At 40.6% G+C, this 17,407-nt stretch overlaps 1 protein-coding gene across 3 annotated transcripts in view; it reads right to left on the bottom strand.

The window, feature by feature from the left end:
• trim67.L (tripartite motif containing 67 L homeolog) overlaps window positions 1-11,694 on the bottom strand; it is a 28,813-nt gene extending 17,119 nt beyond the window's left edge. For all 3 annotated transcript variants that reach the window (XM_041562740.1, XM_041562739.1, XM_041562741.1), the window contains exons 1-3: window positions 10,157-11,694; window positions 2,988-3,083; window positions 1,383-1,505 (exon numbers count right to left, since the gene is read on the bottom strand). In XM_041562740.1, the coding sequence (XP_041418674.1) occupies window positions 1,383-1,505; window positions 2,988-3,083; window positions 10,157-11,050 (1,113 nt within the window). In that variant the 5' untranslated portion in view covers window positions 11,051-11,694. The remainder of the gene's footprint in view (window positions 1-1,382; window positions 1,506-2,987; window positions 3,084-10,156) is intronic.
• Between the last annotated feature and the right edge of the window lie 5,713 nt (window positions 11,695-17,407).

The following is a 17,407-nucleotide window of genomic DNA, read 5'->3' as shown; positions in this document are numbered from 1 at the left end:
GGCATGTTAAGATCACAATAGCATTCACAATTTAAATATATATAGTTTCATTGGATTGAATTAAATAGATGAATAATTAATTATTTCTCTTGAACACCCAAACTAGTGTGACACAGCGATATAGGGAAACTATGAGATGATTTCGTTGAAAGGGAAAATGGAATGTAAAGGGTATTTTATTCTTTGTTTCACAGAACAACGGTACACTTTTAATTTACAAACACATAACAGCTGTGCAGTCCCGGAGCACTCGCATGAGTAGGAATGCGCTTGAATGAGTTTGTCCACACAGTGAATATGCCAGAGATATAATGCAGCTAAATCCATATCGTGTGACAGATATAAGATAATATAATAGACACACTACAGTGGGGCGCATAGGGGGGGCAAAATCGTATTTAGTAATCCCCCACACATTTGCATGTCCTTGATGTGGATATTTAGGGAACACCTGCAGGGTGTTTTAAGACACACATTGAGAGGTAGTTTTTATACTTGAAATACTAATTAACACATATGATGGATAGATCTCCAGAGCAGGCTTGTCAACTACGCTAATTTTTTAGATGTTTTTTGTAACAATGTTTAACATCGTGATAAGGAAATGTAAAGTGATAACAAAAGTAACATATTGAAACATAGTTACATTACATTATGCTTTCAGCAGCAGAAATTTTATATTGTTTAAACGTAGAGATTATTAACAAATGCTATGTATATATGTGCTATGTACTTTTAATAATTTATCTGTATGTTATTAGTGATATTTAAATGGCAGTTGCATTTCGAAGATACGTCAGATCCCATTTGTCCAGCTTCCCGCCAACTCTTGTATTTATGGCATTCTTACAAACAATTTGGCACTTTGAGAAAGGACTCAGAGAGGCCGAAACGTTAGTCTCGCATTTTGCAATTAAACTTTTCTATTTTGTATTTAAGACCTGTAAGTGCGGATCTTTCTAGTTGGTTATATATAATTATTTATTTTTAATCTGATGTTTTTGGTGCTCAGTTAATAATAATAGATTCACAGCACAAGAGTGCTTGTGCTGAACATACTTTTTGCCTATTGTTATTATTTTTGTTATTATTTGAGCTAATTGGGGAAACTGAAGCTACTTCATCTTTGGTCCTTGTGAGAGTAGATTATCAGTATGCAACCCCTCTCCCTTCACCCTTTGTTTGTTTTTGTTTGTAGGAGGCCATTATGATTGGGGATTATCTGTGCTCTGGTCATCTAAATATCTACTTTTAAATCCTTCAAAAAACACTGACCTCACTGTGCATACGGATAAAAGTACATGTATTCATTTCAGGTACTATAAATAACATATAAGATTAATCAGGACCTGGCAATTTATTGTTCAGAAAACGCTACTCACCTTGAATTTATGCTCCCGTTCCTTAGTAACTTTGGTGAGCAGTTTTGCTTTTTGACGGTTTAATGCATCAACTAATGCATCACACTGGGCAACCAAGCAAGCTTCATATTCTAATCCATTTTCCTAAAGAGGAGAAATAGGCATGAAAAGTGTTAGATCAATTCAACATGAAAATTTAAATTACTATAGCTCAATATTAAATAAAAGCCTGACGTTTCTGTAGGTTTGTGGTGAGATATTGATATAGCCTAAGAGATCTGACAAAGACCTCCCAGCCCGAATCTGAAAATACGCTATCTCAGACTTGTTGAGGACATGTACTGTATAAGTCAATGGGAGATGTCACTCGGGAAAAAAGTCTGAAAAAATAACATGATTTGGGTTTTCCCAATTCGATTTATTTGAGTTATTTTATTGATAAATAAGGCAAAATCGGGGATGGGAGTTTGGTTGAGCTTATTTTTAATTTAAATTATTAGATAAATTCAGATTTTAGTAAATAACCCCCTAGGTTTTTCTAGAAGATTTATTGAGTGAACAGACACCAAAGTAACAAAGCAAACATTTTGGGTATATGGGTTTGCCACTAAAACTGAGGCATATAATTCTATCAAGCACAGACATGATTCTGATTGACTAGACAAAATATTGAAGCATAAACACATGATCATAGCCCAGAACTTTATATGCAGAGTAAAACAATTGTATACCTCTAGAAGCCATGGTTCACCACAAGTATAGAGCAAATGAGCTGAGGTTCCATACTTGGTGCTTTAGCTGTATTGAGGCTGCTAGGTCTATAGCAGGTCTATAAGTCTATAGCAATAGCCAGGGAACAGTTAGCAGGTGTTGAGATTCTATAGGCAAATACCTGCTATCCAAGCTGATTGAAAGAATAGTGTTCAGTTAATGCAATTCTTTCAGTCCTGTTACACTTGTGCCATTATCAAAAAAAAAAAAGTACCATTATGTTACCGGTCTCCATCTTTTTACTATCTTGTACACACCTCACAGGATTCACCATATGAAATGGGATATTCTCCCCTGAGAAGGAAAATGGTGTGTTAACCAGGATCTTGTTTGGAGCAACATTGGCAGATGGGGTTGCAACTGAGAAATGAAGCAGCTCCTGATATATTATCTGTTGTAATATGTAGGTTTGTACCTCACTGCCACCTTCAATGAAAATCAAAAGTACATTTTATAAAATCCTCAGTTCATCATAGATACTACTATGATGGCTATAGAAAACAGAGGTCATCTTTTTAAACTTGTTTTTATTTATAATTAGAACATAATCATAGTTTTTTTTTCCAGTTGTACATTCCCTTTCAAGAGATAATAAATATAGTTATAACAAAATAGAGGTCATTTAAGGGTAGTACAAATGATTAGAAAAAGGTTGGAAGGATTATTGTCTGCTTTGCCTTTATTCCCTCAACAGAGACTACTATGATCTGTGGCACCAGATTTGCACATGAGATAAGATAACTAGTTTAAAAGATGTTATTTCACATTGAACTGTTGCTGTTGCTACTTGGGTGGAACATTTTTCACAGTGCCTTTGGGCTGTGCTACTTTTTTGGAAAAGAAAATGAAGAATACCTGGATTTGCTGTAGAATATTCTTCAGCTGTACCAAAAATTCTTTGGCTTCTTTTGCTTTATCAGAGACACCACTTAAGGCCTGGGAGAGCTGCGCCTGCAAAATATTGGAAAACACTGTATAAATCAATGAAAAGAGGAGAAGTGCACATATTTACCATTTATTCTTACCCAGTAATAATTCAATATATTCATTGTGCTCTGGCACTAATGAACAATGCTTAATCTGCATTGTAAACTCTTCTGGAGCCAATTTTTAGTTGGTTACAATACTTGGTTTTAGTTAGTTACAATATTTGCCCAAAGAGTATGTTCTTATATAACAATAATCAAGGTACATGGAATGGCCATTGTTACAGCGTCAAAACAAGGAGTGGGTAAATTAGACAGTTCAAACATGAAAGACCAACCACTGTTGATTCTTCAATTTCAAAAACCTTCAAGTTGTATAAAATCATATGTTCATTGAGACATATATCAAATACCCACAACCCATGAAAACATGCCTGGAGGTGAGGGGCCCCTTTTCTTAGTTCAATAAAAGATTGCTACAGCCACTTAATACAATAAATGTATAGCCATACAGAAATACGATCTGACTTATAATAATATAAGTAATTGGATATTCAATGTTTGTGTATGCTATTTCAAGCTCTCTCCAGTCACCACAACAGTGCCATATCATGTATTAAGAAAAATTTGATAAAGGTGTATCATGGAGAAGTGGAACCACAGCCCTGAAAGAAAATGATCCTCAACAGCTGTTTCACCATTATTTTGTCTTTGAATTGAGGGAAGGGGCCCAGCCCATCACCTCCAGACTTATTTTTATGGGTTCATGGTATTTTATGGATACCTCAATAAACATATAAGGGGTGATGTAATAAAAGTCGCAAAGTTTGCACAATAAGAATAAAAATTTGCATTTTGCAATGTACTACTCTTCCTTAAACTCTTATTGCATTGCGAATTTTAATTGCGCATTGCCCACTTTTAAGAAGTGGTTGAAGATGTCGTAATCTTTTTCTGCAAACATAACAACTTTTTCAGTAAGAAGTTTCATTATATTCACTGCGCACTGGCACAAACGATAAAATTCGCAAACCTTCTTCCCCTATCGGAAGTGGTCGCTAAACAGTTTCTGGGTTTGCAAAAGCTATAGGCAAAAGCATAGGCAAATTTGTTCACAAAAGGCATAACTTTTGCGCATTGAGATTATTTTTTCCGTTACCGACTTTTATTACATTCCCCTGTAAATGTTATATAATTTTTAGATTGAAGTAATAGTGGTTGGTGAAATATGGTTGGTATAATATCTATCTGATATCAATATATTCAAAAGCTTTGCGCATAGGAGGAGATATACTGTATATTACCTGCTCACTAACAAGTGCATTGTAAAGGGAAATGAGAAAAAAAGACAGTTTTGTACATGGAAACCATCATACAATGTATAGTCTGGATTTTTTTTAAATCTCAGCAAAAAATCCAGCAAGATATTGTCCTGTATTAAAATGGGTATCAATTGCATTTTACGAAGCATTGATGAGCATTTGGAATATGCAGTGCAGAGAAGAACTAATGTCATCTCTTACCTGATACCCCAGGCTGGTTCTCCTGTTAGCAGAAAAACTGAACTGGGGGTGAAGTAGGATCACCGTGGAAACTGCAGAAGCCTCAGCCTCTACTGCCTAGTAAACATGCTCCACAGGTTTTAATACTGTCACAGAGCAGCTGTTACAATGGAAGTATCAACTAATGTATTTGAACTATATGATTTAGAAAGTCATCATTAATCCATTTTTGAGAACGCAATTTTACAAAAGTAATTAAAAAATACAGACCACCTCAAAAAAGTCATTATTCGTGGTATATTATATGTGAAGACAAACTGACCCTCCAAAAAGAAACTCGGAATTGTGGAAGAGACATTTAAAAGACATTTGAAGGGGTATTTCACTTTAAACTGATAATGACGTTTCAGGTTTTAACAGGAATATGTTACTATGCCTATTCAAACCCTAGGTTTTATCATATTTTCTAACAAAGGTGACCCTATGCCCCTTTTCTCAGCTCACCGCTTATTATGCCAATCTCCCAACACAGCTCGACAGGGAGCAGCTTTATGAGTGATAATATTGAGAATATTAACCCACTTCCTGACAATACAAGGGAACTGCTTTACTTCAAATTGTATCAGAAACTTCTAGCATAAACATGTCTGATTCATGACAAAATGCAAAAGCATTTTTGCCACACTGCCTGCAATTGCATCAGGTGCATCTCCCTCTGGTGGGTGCAATTATGCTGGAACCATGGGAAACAAACATGGCAATTGTGCTGCACCTTGCACATAGCCCACTGCAACTGCAGCTGTAAATAACCCTTTTAGTGTCTTAGTTACAGCCTTATAGAGTCGTCTCTACAACATAATCTCAAAGGAGACCATGTTATGATCACTATTCCCTAAATGCTCACCCACACTAGTGCTTGAGATAAATGTAGTCTTATTAATTATTACCAGATCCAAAAGAACATCTTTGTTAGTAGGTTCCAGAATGACCTAAAATAGAAAGTTGTCATTTAGCATATTTACAAATCTTCCAACTTTTACTGACTTGGCTGCCCCATTGCTCCAGTCAATATCTGGATAATTGAAGTCAACATAGAAGCAGAATTGCACAAACACCATGTTTACTGCAGGTGGGGAGATTACCCTTTTTATTGTGACCACTTATTGTACCCCCCAAAATGTTTATGCATCAGTGGTCACAATAAAAGGGATAAGCTCCCCACCCACAGTAAAAATGCTGTTTTTGCAGCTCTCAAATAATTCTGCTTCTACATTGACTGGCACCAGAAAGACAGCAACCAGTGTTGTTGTAGCAATCCATAAAACACATTACACTATCTGCTTTCCTAATATTTGAATGTCCTATAACCAACAATTTGTTTAAGCTCAGCTCTGCTCTCCTCCCCACCACTACTAGAGAGACTGATATCCTGGCTGTTAAAAAGTAAAAAGATTAGCCGCATTAGAGCATTATTTTTGGGTTTATGTGCGATAACACAGTTATATTAACATACATTCATACTTGCTTTATCCCATACCCCTGGTAGCTTCCTGGATGGAAGTTAAAATTAGTGGGTACCTGACATGTCCCCTCCTCTTTCCTTTGGCAGACATGTTGCGTTTTTGACAGTGTGATGGTATGGAACTATTTTCCTGAGATTAAAGCTTAGCTAGGCAATATTTTGGAAAAACATATTAGTTGGCTCCTGACATGGCTCCCAATGGAGAAGAGAGAGAGTTTATTTGACTCCCTATCACATCCCTACACCCATTTAGCCTTCATTACAAATGATGGACCTATGCATTAGTGCACTTTAACATATGGATTAGATAATTTTTTACTACACTGAATGTCTATCTTTTATTAAACGCATTTATCATTCATTGATTTTCCATTAGACTAGAAAGGAAAAATACAAGCAGTCTTTACAAACACCTAACACTGCAGGAACAAAGAAGTGGCTGCAATGGAGAGCATAATAAAATATTGGTGAAAGAACTTTCAGTACAAAATTAAAGGTCCTCATATACATTCATATACATTCACAAATATTTCTATGTCTTAATCAAGTAAAGGAATGGTGTGTAAAAAATATGTTACTTATTCCCCAGTTAAATAACTGTATTTAGGGATTGGACCCCCCATTTACCCTTAGTTGAATGCACATGCTGCTTGTTTGGTTAGTTTTGAGACCAGGTAAAGGCTGCAAGTGCACCGGCTCAAAGGCAGCCATACTGAACTAAATAGGGAACTAAAGGGAATCCTGTTGTAAAAGCTCTAATTATCTTTGAAATACCTTCTTGTGATAGGGCTGTTGTATCTATGTAAAACCCTGAGTGTAATGTGAATCATTTCTGGCTTGATCTGTTTTCAAGCTTTAGTTGCCCTTTAAAACAGCAAACAGTCTTACCATTTTTTGACTTCACTTTATTCTACAGACAATGGACTAGAGTCAGGTGAGTGACAAGGTGAATCAACATGATTCCTTCCTCTATTACTAAAATAAAACGGCCTATCTAACTGACAACAGTAAAAAATGAACATGAGCCTAGAAGTATGCAGAAACTGCTGTATAATGCTTCCTTACCTAAAAAATTTGGAAAGACCTAGGCAGCTGCACTGGCCAAATTACCTGATTGGCAAAGACTGCAGTGGGCAATCTAGTAAGCCCAGGAAGTTGACCTACTGTAAATTCCCATTTGGGTCCGCAATTCTCTTCCCTTGCTTAAAGGAGAAGGAAAGCTATGGAGCCATTTTATTGCCAATAGATTAGCTGCAATAGTGCAAGCTAGAATGCTATATTTATTCTGTAGAATGTTTTACCATACCTGAGTAAAAAGCTCTAGAAACTCTCTGTTTGTTTAGGATAGGAGCTGCAGTATTAATGTGGTGTGACATCACTTCCTGCCTGAGTCTCTCCCTGCTCTGGGCTCAGATTACAGCAGAGAAGGGAGGGTGGGGGGAGAGGAGCAAACTGAGCATGCTCTTGCCCAGGGCAATGAGGTTTAAGCTGAAGGCAAGAAGTCTGATACAGAAGCCCATGTGTACACAATAGAAGGAAAGAAATGCTGTGTTTCTTTTGACAGGGGACTCAGAGCAGCATTACTTTGGGGGTTTACTGGTATATGTAGATGGTCCTTTCTGATAAGGCTTACTTAGTTTTAACCTTTCCTTCTCCTTTAAGAATTACATTTCTGTTTATGTAACCAGATAGTCAACATTTTCTAGTTTAGAGAGCTCAACTGTTTAAGCTAAGTGTGGGTCGTTGAATTTAAGGGTATGCAGACCCAGAAATGCCCCTAAAGAAACTAGCCCCAGCACCCTGTCTGATATTAAAAACACAAAGTAAAGTTTTTTTTGAGAGACCAAGGTAGCTCAAAGAGATATGAATGTACCCCATAAAATTGCAGAGATATACAGAAGTGTGATGTGTTCCTAAGTAGATTGAGGAAAAAAACATATCTATTGGGTGGAGAGTTAAAAAAGGGTGGGTATGAGTGAAGTGTTCTTTTAAACTTGTTTTTTCATAGACTGCAAACTGATTTAACTTGGTTAAGGACGCAGTGTGTGGTAGAACATGATCTGATATCAAGCCTCATTCTTAGTGGTTAATCCCCTAACTTTAGTGAGAGGGTCAGCCCATTTATTAGGAAGACTGTAGGGCAGATTTATTAAAAGTCAAGATGTAAATGTTATTGTTCTCAACTAAATAATGCTTTTCTCCCACCGATCAAATTATTCCTGAATTTTTAGTGTGATTTGCATTGCACTCCTAACAAACAGGATAGTTCAGTTCTTTGCTGAAGGAAAAAAAAAAAAGTTAGCTTGAGGATGAATGTTGATAAACCGAAAACAATAGGAAAAAATGTTAAAGCCCATATGTGGAAAATTATTATTGAAAATCCACTACTGGTCGAGTGCTTATTTATACTAATGATGGTTCCCCTTTAAAGGAGAAATCAATCTGTGGGGAAAAACCCCGTACCCTCCACTCCAGGTAGACCTCCCCCCCCCCAGGCTAACTACCCCCCACCCCCCGGGGAAATGCCCCATACTCCATACTTACCCCTCGGCGCAGATTCTTCCAGCGAAGTTCCACGCGTCCATCTTCCATCTCCTCGGCTGACTGAGAGATCAGCAATTCCCGTGTAATTCTGCGCATGCGCAGTTGTCACAAACTGGCAAACTGCTCCAACTGCGCATGCGCAGAAATACCGATCTCTCAGTCAGCTTACAGAGGACACAGAACTGGGGAACTTCGCTGGAAGAATCTGCGCCGAGGGGTTAGTATGGAGTATGGGGCATTTCCCCCAGGGGGTAGTTAGCCTGGGGGGAGGAGGAATAGCATGAATCATCCTTGCATACAGGCCTTTTAAACAGCTGGATTCTGCTACATTGTTCAAAAGTCAGAAGTTACCACTATGACAGAAAATGGAAAGGGACCTTCATGAAGATCGTGCTTTGAACAGCAGTTATATTTACAGATGAAAACAAAAAAATAAATGTTGTCATTACTATATGTTTTATTCGACAAATGGCTATTTTTTTTTTTTATATATATTCAATTTTGAAATCTGACATGGGGCTAGATATTTTGTCAATTTCCCAGCTGCCCCAAGTCATGTGACTTGTGCTCTGATAAACTTCAATCACTCTTTACTGCTGTACTGCAAGTTGGAGTGATATCACCCCCTCCCTCCCCCCCCCCAGCAGCCAAACAACAGAACAATGGGAAGGTAACCAGATAGCAGCTCCCTAACACAAGATAACAACTGCCTGGTAGATCTAAGAACAACACTCAATAGTAAAAACCCATGTCTCACTGAGACACATTCAGTTACATTGAGAAGGAAAAACAGCAGCCTGCCAGAAAGCATTTCTCTCCTAAAGTGCAGGCACAAGTCACATGACCAGGGGCAGCTGGGAAATTGACAAAATGTCTAGCCCCATGTCAGATTTCAAAATTGAATATAAAAAAATCTGTTTGTTCTTTTGAGAAATGGATTTCAGTGCAGAATTCTGCTGGAGTAGCACTATTAACTGATGCGTTTTGAAAAAAACATGTTTTCCGATGATAGTATCCCTTTAAGGGTATGCAGACCCAGAAATGCCCCTAAAGAAACTAGCCCCAGCACCCTGTCTGATATTAAAAACACAAACTAAAGTTTTTTTTGAGAGACCAGTGGGCTCATGCTGCTAAATGTTTGGCCTATTTCATGGCCATTCCCTATTTCTATGAACACAAAGTGGCTAAATAGCTGGAATAATAGATTATAGTAAAGAAAAGAGACTAGGAGAATAGAGTTTGAGTGAGGAAAGGAAGAAAATAGTGGGCCCCTGGTCTAAAAACTTTTGGTGGGCCCCTGGTCTAAGTTTTTTCGGTGTCCCAGTCTGACACTGCAAATGCTTTATTTATCTGGTAGGACTGAGGATCAAATTAGGCTCTGTCATTTCAGGTACACAGAGGCCCAAACAGCCCCCACCAGCCCACTAAATACTGACTTTCTATGGAACTTTATAGCAGCCCCTCTGGTATTTGCCAGAACCCACAGATTGCCAGTCGGGGCCTGTAACACAAACACAAGTGCCTCATTACCTTATGCTGCTTCCACATAATGCCCAGAGCTTTCATCTCATGTTTGCCATGTTTCCCCTCCTGCAGGCACTGGTAACACACGGGGGTCCGGCAGTTCAGACAGTACATGCTGTAGTTCTCTAGTTCATGATCCGCACAGGTGGGGAACTTGCGCGCAGTGTGAGGTGCGACTAAAGCTGCAGAGGGTCTGGGGGCATTAGGGCCTGGTTGCGTGATCTGGGCGGCGGGCACCAGCCTGTGTTTAGCAAAGGGACCTCTGGTAGGGTGACACTTCTTCTGACAGGAGGAGCAGTAAAGCACATCACATTGCTCGCACATGACAGCCGCCTCTGCTGGGTTGCTGTCACACAGCTGGCACCTGGCATTTGCGCCACCACAAGCTGCTTCTGTCGCTGCTTCTGCGCCAGGCGTTAAACCGCGCTCCTGTTGGTACCTTTGGACGATGGTTTCCAGCAAGCGGTTGCGTTGGAATCCGCGCAGACCCCTCTCGTCCAGCGATGCGCTGCGGTGGCACTGTGGGCACGTGATGGAGGATGAGCTGCACAGGGGCCCGTGAAGAGCCCGGGAGGAGGAGGCCCCTGAGGAACAAGACAAGGAAGGAGCCGGTGCAGGCGGCAGGACCCTCACGCCATTCGGGGACTTGAGGCTGGGCGTGTAGGAGCCGTAGCCGCTGTCTGTCTCGCTGTACAGGCTCATTTTATCCAGGTGGTCGGGGTAATCGTAATCTGCCCCCATGAGCATCATAGGCCGGCCAGCATGAGGCAAGTGCTCGCTCTCTGGGGTCTGGACCACGATGGTGCGGGCACAGGGCAGGCACACGTTGTGTGAACAAGGCAATATGAGCGGCTCCCGGAAAAATGAGCCACACACCGGGCACTTGAGTTCTTCCTCCATAGCCCCAGCCTGATCCTCTTGTGTGTCTGGATTACTGGCGTGTCATGGAATGGGCAAGGCAGGCACCTGAGGGAATACAGCGAGGGAGAGGGGGGACTGTGTGTAGTAAGATAGATGAGCGCACCGATAAACAATGGGAAAAAATACAGACACTGCTACTAAACGGTTGATGTTACACTATGGAGCGAGTGTCAGTTATTCCAAGAGCTGGTAGGGCGGATAAAAAAGCCGAATAAAGTATCCGATCCTTTAAGAATCGGTAATTGTGATTGTGCTGCTTTGGGAAGAATCAATGAATGTATCCAGCGTAATATTCAATCCTCCCTTTTTCTTCAACGCGCCTCCTCTAGCGATGAGCGCACAAGACAGAATGGACGTTGATTTCAGCACCACCGCCGGGGGGACAGCGCAGCACCGGCAAATCCTACTGACTGACCTTGCCTGATCCCCGAGTCGCTGCTTTTTCTGCTGCAGCGTTTTCTGATCCTGCTGCTACTAAACCCCATGAAATCACACGGCCGAACTGTAATGGGTCCAGCTGTTTTAATTTGGCTGGCAGCACAGATGAGAGGAGGGAGGAGGAGGAGGAGGAGGAGGAGGGAACTTGACAAGGGAAGAAAAATAAACAGACGGGAGGGAGGAGAAGAGAGTGAAAGGCTTGCTAGAATTCTCCCATCAGAATAATAATCAGGAAAGGATGTTTAATATTATTTTAATTCCAAACTGTATCATTAAAATGGTTTTACTCTCAGTAAATGGTGTTCCTGGTGCAGAGGTGTGTGGCTTGTTCTATTGCACATACACTAAGCAGGGGATTTTGCAATTCTTTTCAAACGCCATATGGCCACAGTTGTATTTATAGCCTGATTTTCTTTTCAAGTAATCTCTGTTCGGTTAAAACGATACCAAGTGAGGTCACCGAAGTCTTCTGAAACATTGTAAGCTCTTTATCGGTTCTACACTGGAGCAATGGACTAGTAATATGTTGCATTTGCTGTAGGTTCCTAGCCTGCTCCTGGCAGTATCCAATACTCTTTTGCAGTAATTACTTGTAATGAATAGGAAAAAAGCTCTGTATTGTTAGATACATCTTTGCAGCTAATCAATTCATTTTGTTGCAAAATTATTTAGTATTGTTGATGAAATGTAATTTCTGCCATCTGTTAAAAAGAAGAACCTGGATCTCTTTGTGTGCTGTTATCAGGGCTTCATTGAAATTGGTACTTGCGTTTAAATATCTCCACGCTCACATTATGGGCAAGACAAACAATATGTATGGTTAGAGTGAGCTCATACAAGAAACACCTGCTTCTCTATCTAACATAGTCTCTTTATTAATCTATCCAATGAAATTCCTGTTCAGCAGTGTAGTACAGTAGCTATAACTCCTCTTATCCATTTACAAATCTGCCCATCCCTCCATTAATCCCTACACTAGGATTGGAGCAGCTGCAAAATACCCATAACCATCTTTACTCTGTTGCGGGGTGACATCATTGTACACAAAAATACACACATGCCTCCCTCTTGAAGGTTTGTGGCTGCATATAAAATAGGAACTGGATTGTTTTGTATGCCCCGCACCACCACCATCAAACAGCGGACATTATTTTTTATTAATATCATTCCCACATAATGATACAGTAACCATAGCCCTAGAATAATCTGTTTGGCATGCTTTTAGCAAAGTACAGATGAAAGAATACTGCAGTCAGGTATGAAAAGGCTACACAGAAGGTTTTCAGAATATCAAATTAAGGCAACTAAGAACCTGGGGGTAGCTTTATCAAAGACTGAAGTTAGAGATCTCCATAGTCCGCAGAGTGAAAAACTACCTCTCTCCATTCATTTCTATGGGATTTTTAAAGGTGTATTTATCAAATGGTGAACTTTCACTATCATCCTTTGATAAATACGGCTTTAAAAATCCCATAGAAATGAATGGAGAGAGGCGGTATTTCACTCTGTGGACTGTGGGCAGGGTCGGACTGGGGGGTCCGGGGCCCACCGGGACTGGTGTCCAGGGCCCCCCTCTGGCCCCGCTACCTACTTGTTCGGCGAATCCCTGCTCGGCGCATCGCGCATGCGCAAACGGCGCGCATGCGCAAACGGAAACGGCGCTCGGCGCGCATGCGCAAACGGCGCTACTATGCGCCGAATTTTTTTTATTATTTTTAAAAACAGTTTGGGAGAGGGGGACTGGCCCGGCGGGGCCCACTAGGGTCGGGGCCCACCGGGTATTTTCCCGGTATCCCGCCGGGCCAGTCCGACACTGACTGTGGGGATCTCTAACTTCAGTCTTTGATAAAGCTACCCCCATCGCTACATTTCACCAGCTGAAAATTCGATTCGACAACGATAATTCACTGGAATGCAGAGTTTCGCCTGCGACATTTCACTAGCGTTACTTCAGCAATGTGAGCAATTGAAAGCGAAGATGCGGTAGCGTTCATTTCTGCCTATCGCAAATCCGCTAGAGGTCTTGCGCTCAGGTTCATTTCCATACGGCGGGAAATTTAAAGTTGAATGGACGTATATGTTGCAACAAATACATTATATTACACAAGTCCAGGGAACCTTAATAAAGAAAATAGAGTTGTTATAATGCCCTACACATGAGCTCACTGTATAGTTTATGTGCCATATGTTAGAAAATGTATGGGGGAAGTCGGTTACCCAAATACATTTTTAAGGACTTTTGCAGGCTATCACCCTGAAAAAAGGAAAAGACACCAGCGTTTGTTTGGACTTAGAAGCTTTTTCCACTGAAAAATATGACGTAAGTAACAGAAGATTGAGAAAGATCTATGCACTCCAGTGCACTTTGCCTGGTCTGAGCTGGCAAAGGCAAGTCTGGCGAAAGAGATAACATTCAGTAAAATCCGCATTTCATTGAATTTTTGTCCATTCGCAAGAGCACATTTTGCTGGCGATAGAGTGCGAATGACCGCTATCGCCTATCTTTCGCTAGAGAGGTGACGCCAGCGCCCATTAGTAAATTTGCCCTGCGGGTGGTAACGTTAGCGAATTGACGCTAGCAGTAGCCACTTCGCCCTCGAGTAAATCTGCCCCATGTGTTTTCAGATGTTTAGTCAGGAATTTCCTTCTGGGAAGAGAAAATCCAAGACCAGGCATTTGGTTTGCCGAGAATGTGAGGTACCCTGACTGGATAATTATGAAAAAGGATGCAGTGAAGATTGTTTGGCAAAAGTTGAAAGTACACCACAACAAGCTGAAAGTTCTCTTTCCTGGCTTAAAGTTTTTCATCAACAATCTTTTTTGGAGATAAAACAATTATACAGAGAGATTCAGGAGAGGTGGCAAGGATCTGGAGGAAAAACCTTTGACTGCAAAAGCAGAAAAAGGATAGCCTCAGAAGAAACAGAAAGTTTTTCCAGTGCACCTGATAATTAAGGACCTCATAGAATTTGAGAGAAGCTAATATAGGAAAGTGGAAGGGAGTAAGTACCCTACACTATATACTTAAGCAAAGATACATATTTCAACCAATCTATATCACTAACCTTTTCTTTAAGAAAATAAATAGTGAACTAATTTCCTTTTATTGGGCCAATAAAGCTGCAAGAATGTCATGGACTACTCTAACTGCCCCTAATGACAAAGGAGGGCTTGCCCTCCCCCACTTGCAACACTACTATTTTGCATCCTAACTATCCTTTATACATAACTGGTTTAATCCAGACGACAGCAACTCCCTAACAAACTTGCATGCTACAATTCTGGGATCTCTAGAGTCCATTTGTAATTCACCCTATAGGTGGACGTGTTACCTCCTCCCCCCATTGCCAGGAGTGATTACTACCCCGATTAAAGTATGGGCAAGGCTACAATCCAAAATATCTACCCCTTTACTTAAAGCATCTGGCAAGGCTCCACTCTGGAGGAACTCCAACTTGCCTCATTTGAGAAAGTTGGCAGATTTTCAATATTGGCCACAAATGGGTGTTAGACATCTAGAGGACCTGTTAGTGGAAGGTAGTTTTGTCTCCCTAGACCAATTGAAAATCAAATTGAATCGGCAAGACAAGACACAACTATTTAGATACTTTCAGCTGAGACATGCCTTTTATGCACAGTTCAGGTCATTCCAATATACACCCATACCTCTGGCATGGTAAGCCAGACTGTGGACTCTAGACCCCACCAAAATACTATCTCAACTGTACAATATAATTCAATCTTCCCAACCCTCTCCATTTGATAAAGCCAAACAAAAATGGCTGACACGTATTCCTTCGCTAGAGGAAGACCAGTGGGAGGAGGCTATGGATAACTTGTACCCCTGTCTAATATCACTCAGGCACCGAATGGTTCAGTTTAAAATGATCCACCAAATTTATATTACCCCTCTAAGGCTTGAAATTATGGGTAGATCAGAGGGAGCAAATTGCGTAAAATACGGCAGGGGAGAAGCTGGATTCTTCCACTTGAAATGGAATTGCCCTAGAGTGGCAGCATCTTGGTCAGAAGTAATCCGATACACTAATATATTTCTATCCTTTCCTGGAATTAAGTCCCCTGAGTCTTGTCTATTGGGTATTATAGATGAGGCAGTACCCCTACAAAAATCCATTACATTACTACGGTGTATTTTGTTCTATGCAAAGAAAATGGTAATAATGAAATGGATGAACCCCAACCCCCCTACACTTCAGCAATGGATCGACCTAATAAATGGCACACTGCCTCTAATCAAATTGACATACAATGCTAGGGGAACACCCCGGAAATTTGAGAAAATATGGGAACCTTGGTTAGATGTCAACCCTCAGGCATCTCTATCAGATGACTAAGCTCTAGATTGGCCGGAAGTATATGCTGATAACTGGTGAATATGTTGCATGCTCTTTACGTATTGAAACTGTCACTAAAAAGGCAAAATAATTGAAACAGTAGTCTTGTAAGTGTCAAGCCTGTTGGTTTACTTTATTTGTGTTTTTATTGGTTGTTTGGAAAATGCAAAATAAAAACCTTTAAAAAAATACATATATCAGGATTCCAAGCCTTGAAGGCATTCCTGTCAGAGATCAAGGGTTACGCAGTCAAGATTAAGTCGGACAACATCTCAGTGGTGGCTTACCTGAACAAACAGGGAGGTACAAGTCCAGGATTCTCCTCACAGAGTCCCTAAAGATTCTCAATGGGCAGAGAACAATTTACAGGACCTCAAGGCGATCCACATCAGAAGGAAGGAAAATTGTCTGGAAGACAGTCTGAGCAGGGGCAAAGTTTACCCAGGAGAATTGTCATTGAACCAAGATGTCTTTCAGAAGATCATCCACAGGTGGGGTGTGCCAGTGGTAGATTTGATGGCAACACACCACAATGCAAAGACCACCAGGTTTTGCTCCCTGTACAGGGAGAACAACCCTTGGGTCCTGGATGCGTTCTCCATACAGTGGGACTTCAGACTGGCATATATTTTCCCTCCAATTCCCCGGACCGGCAGAGTTCTAAAGAAGATCAGACGGGAACAGTCTTCAGTGATAGCCATAATACCTTTTGACTGAAGAGGAGCTAGTTCTCTGGCCTTTAGGAAAAGTGTTGTGGGGAAAACTGGGTTCTCCCACTAATGAGAGATCTTCAGAGGCAGGGCCATCAGTTTTACTCGGACCTACAGCAGTGGAGACTGGCAGCTTGGAAGTTGATTGGCCCTTATTAACGAGATTGGGCCTATCAAAGGAGGTGGTGAACAGACTACTTCAGTCAAGAAAGCCCTCAGCGTTGAAAGTTTATGCCAGAATTGTTAATGCACATAAAAAGTAGTGTGTTTCTCAGAAACTTCCTTCGTCCAAGACTAACCCTAGCCACATTTTAGATTTTCTACAAAGGGATCTTGAGAAGAATCTTAAGCCTAATACTCTCAAGTTTCAGGTATCTGCGTTATCTGTATTTTTGGGAATCAGACTTTCTGAGAATCCTTTCATCAGAAGATTTATTAAAGCTGCAGTAAAGCTCAGACCGACAGTACTACAACCCATACCTCAGTGGGACTTAAACTTTGTTTCTCACGGCAATTACATCAGCCAAAGGGTCAGTGAGCTGCAAACTTTGTCAGTTAAAGAACCTTACATATTTACTATACTATACAGATTTATTCAGGATTACGTGTTACTAAGAACAACACCGTTACTAAGAACAACACCCCATTTCAGACTGAAGGTAACATCCTGGTCTAATAAAAATCAAGAGATTTGCCTACCTACCTTTCTACCTGAACCTACTACTCCTGGATGTGGGAAGAATTCTCAAAGAATATATCAGGAAAATAGGCAATAGGCAATCTGAAAGCTTGTTCATTTCTTTTTTTGAGAAGAAAAAAGGGGAAGGCAGCTT

The sequence above is a fragment of the Xenopus laevis genome, chromosome 5L (genome assembly GCF_017654675.1).
Source record: "Xenopus laevis strain J_2021 chromosome 5L, Xenopus_laevis_v10.1, whole genome shotgun sequence".
Classification (NCBI taxonomy): Eukaryota; Metazoa; Chordata; class Amphibia; order Anura; family Pipidae; genus Xenopus; species Xenopus laevis.
The sequence above is the reverse complement of the archived record's forward strand: the minus strand, read 5'-3'. Positions and strand labels throughout refer to the sequence as shown.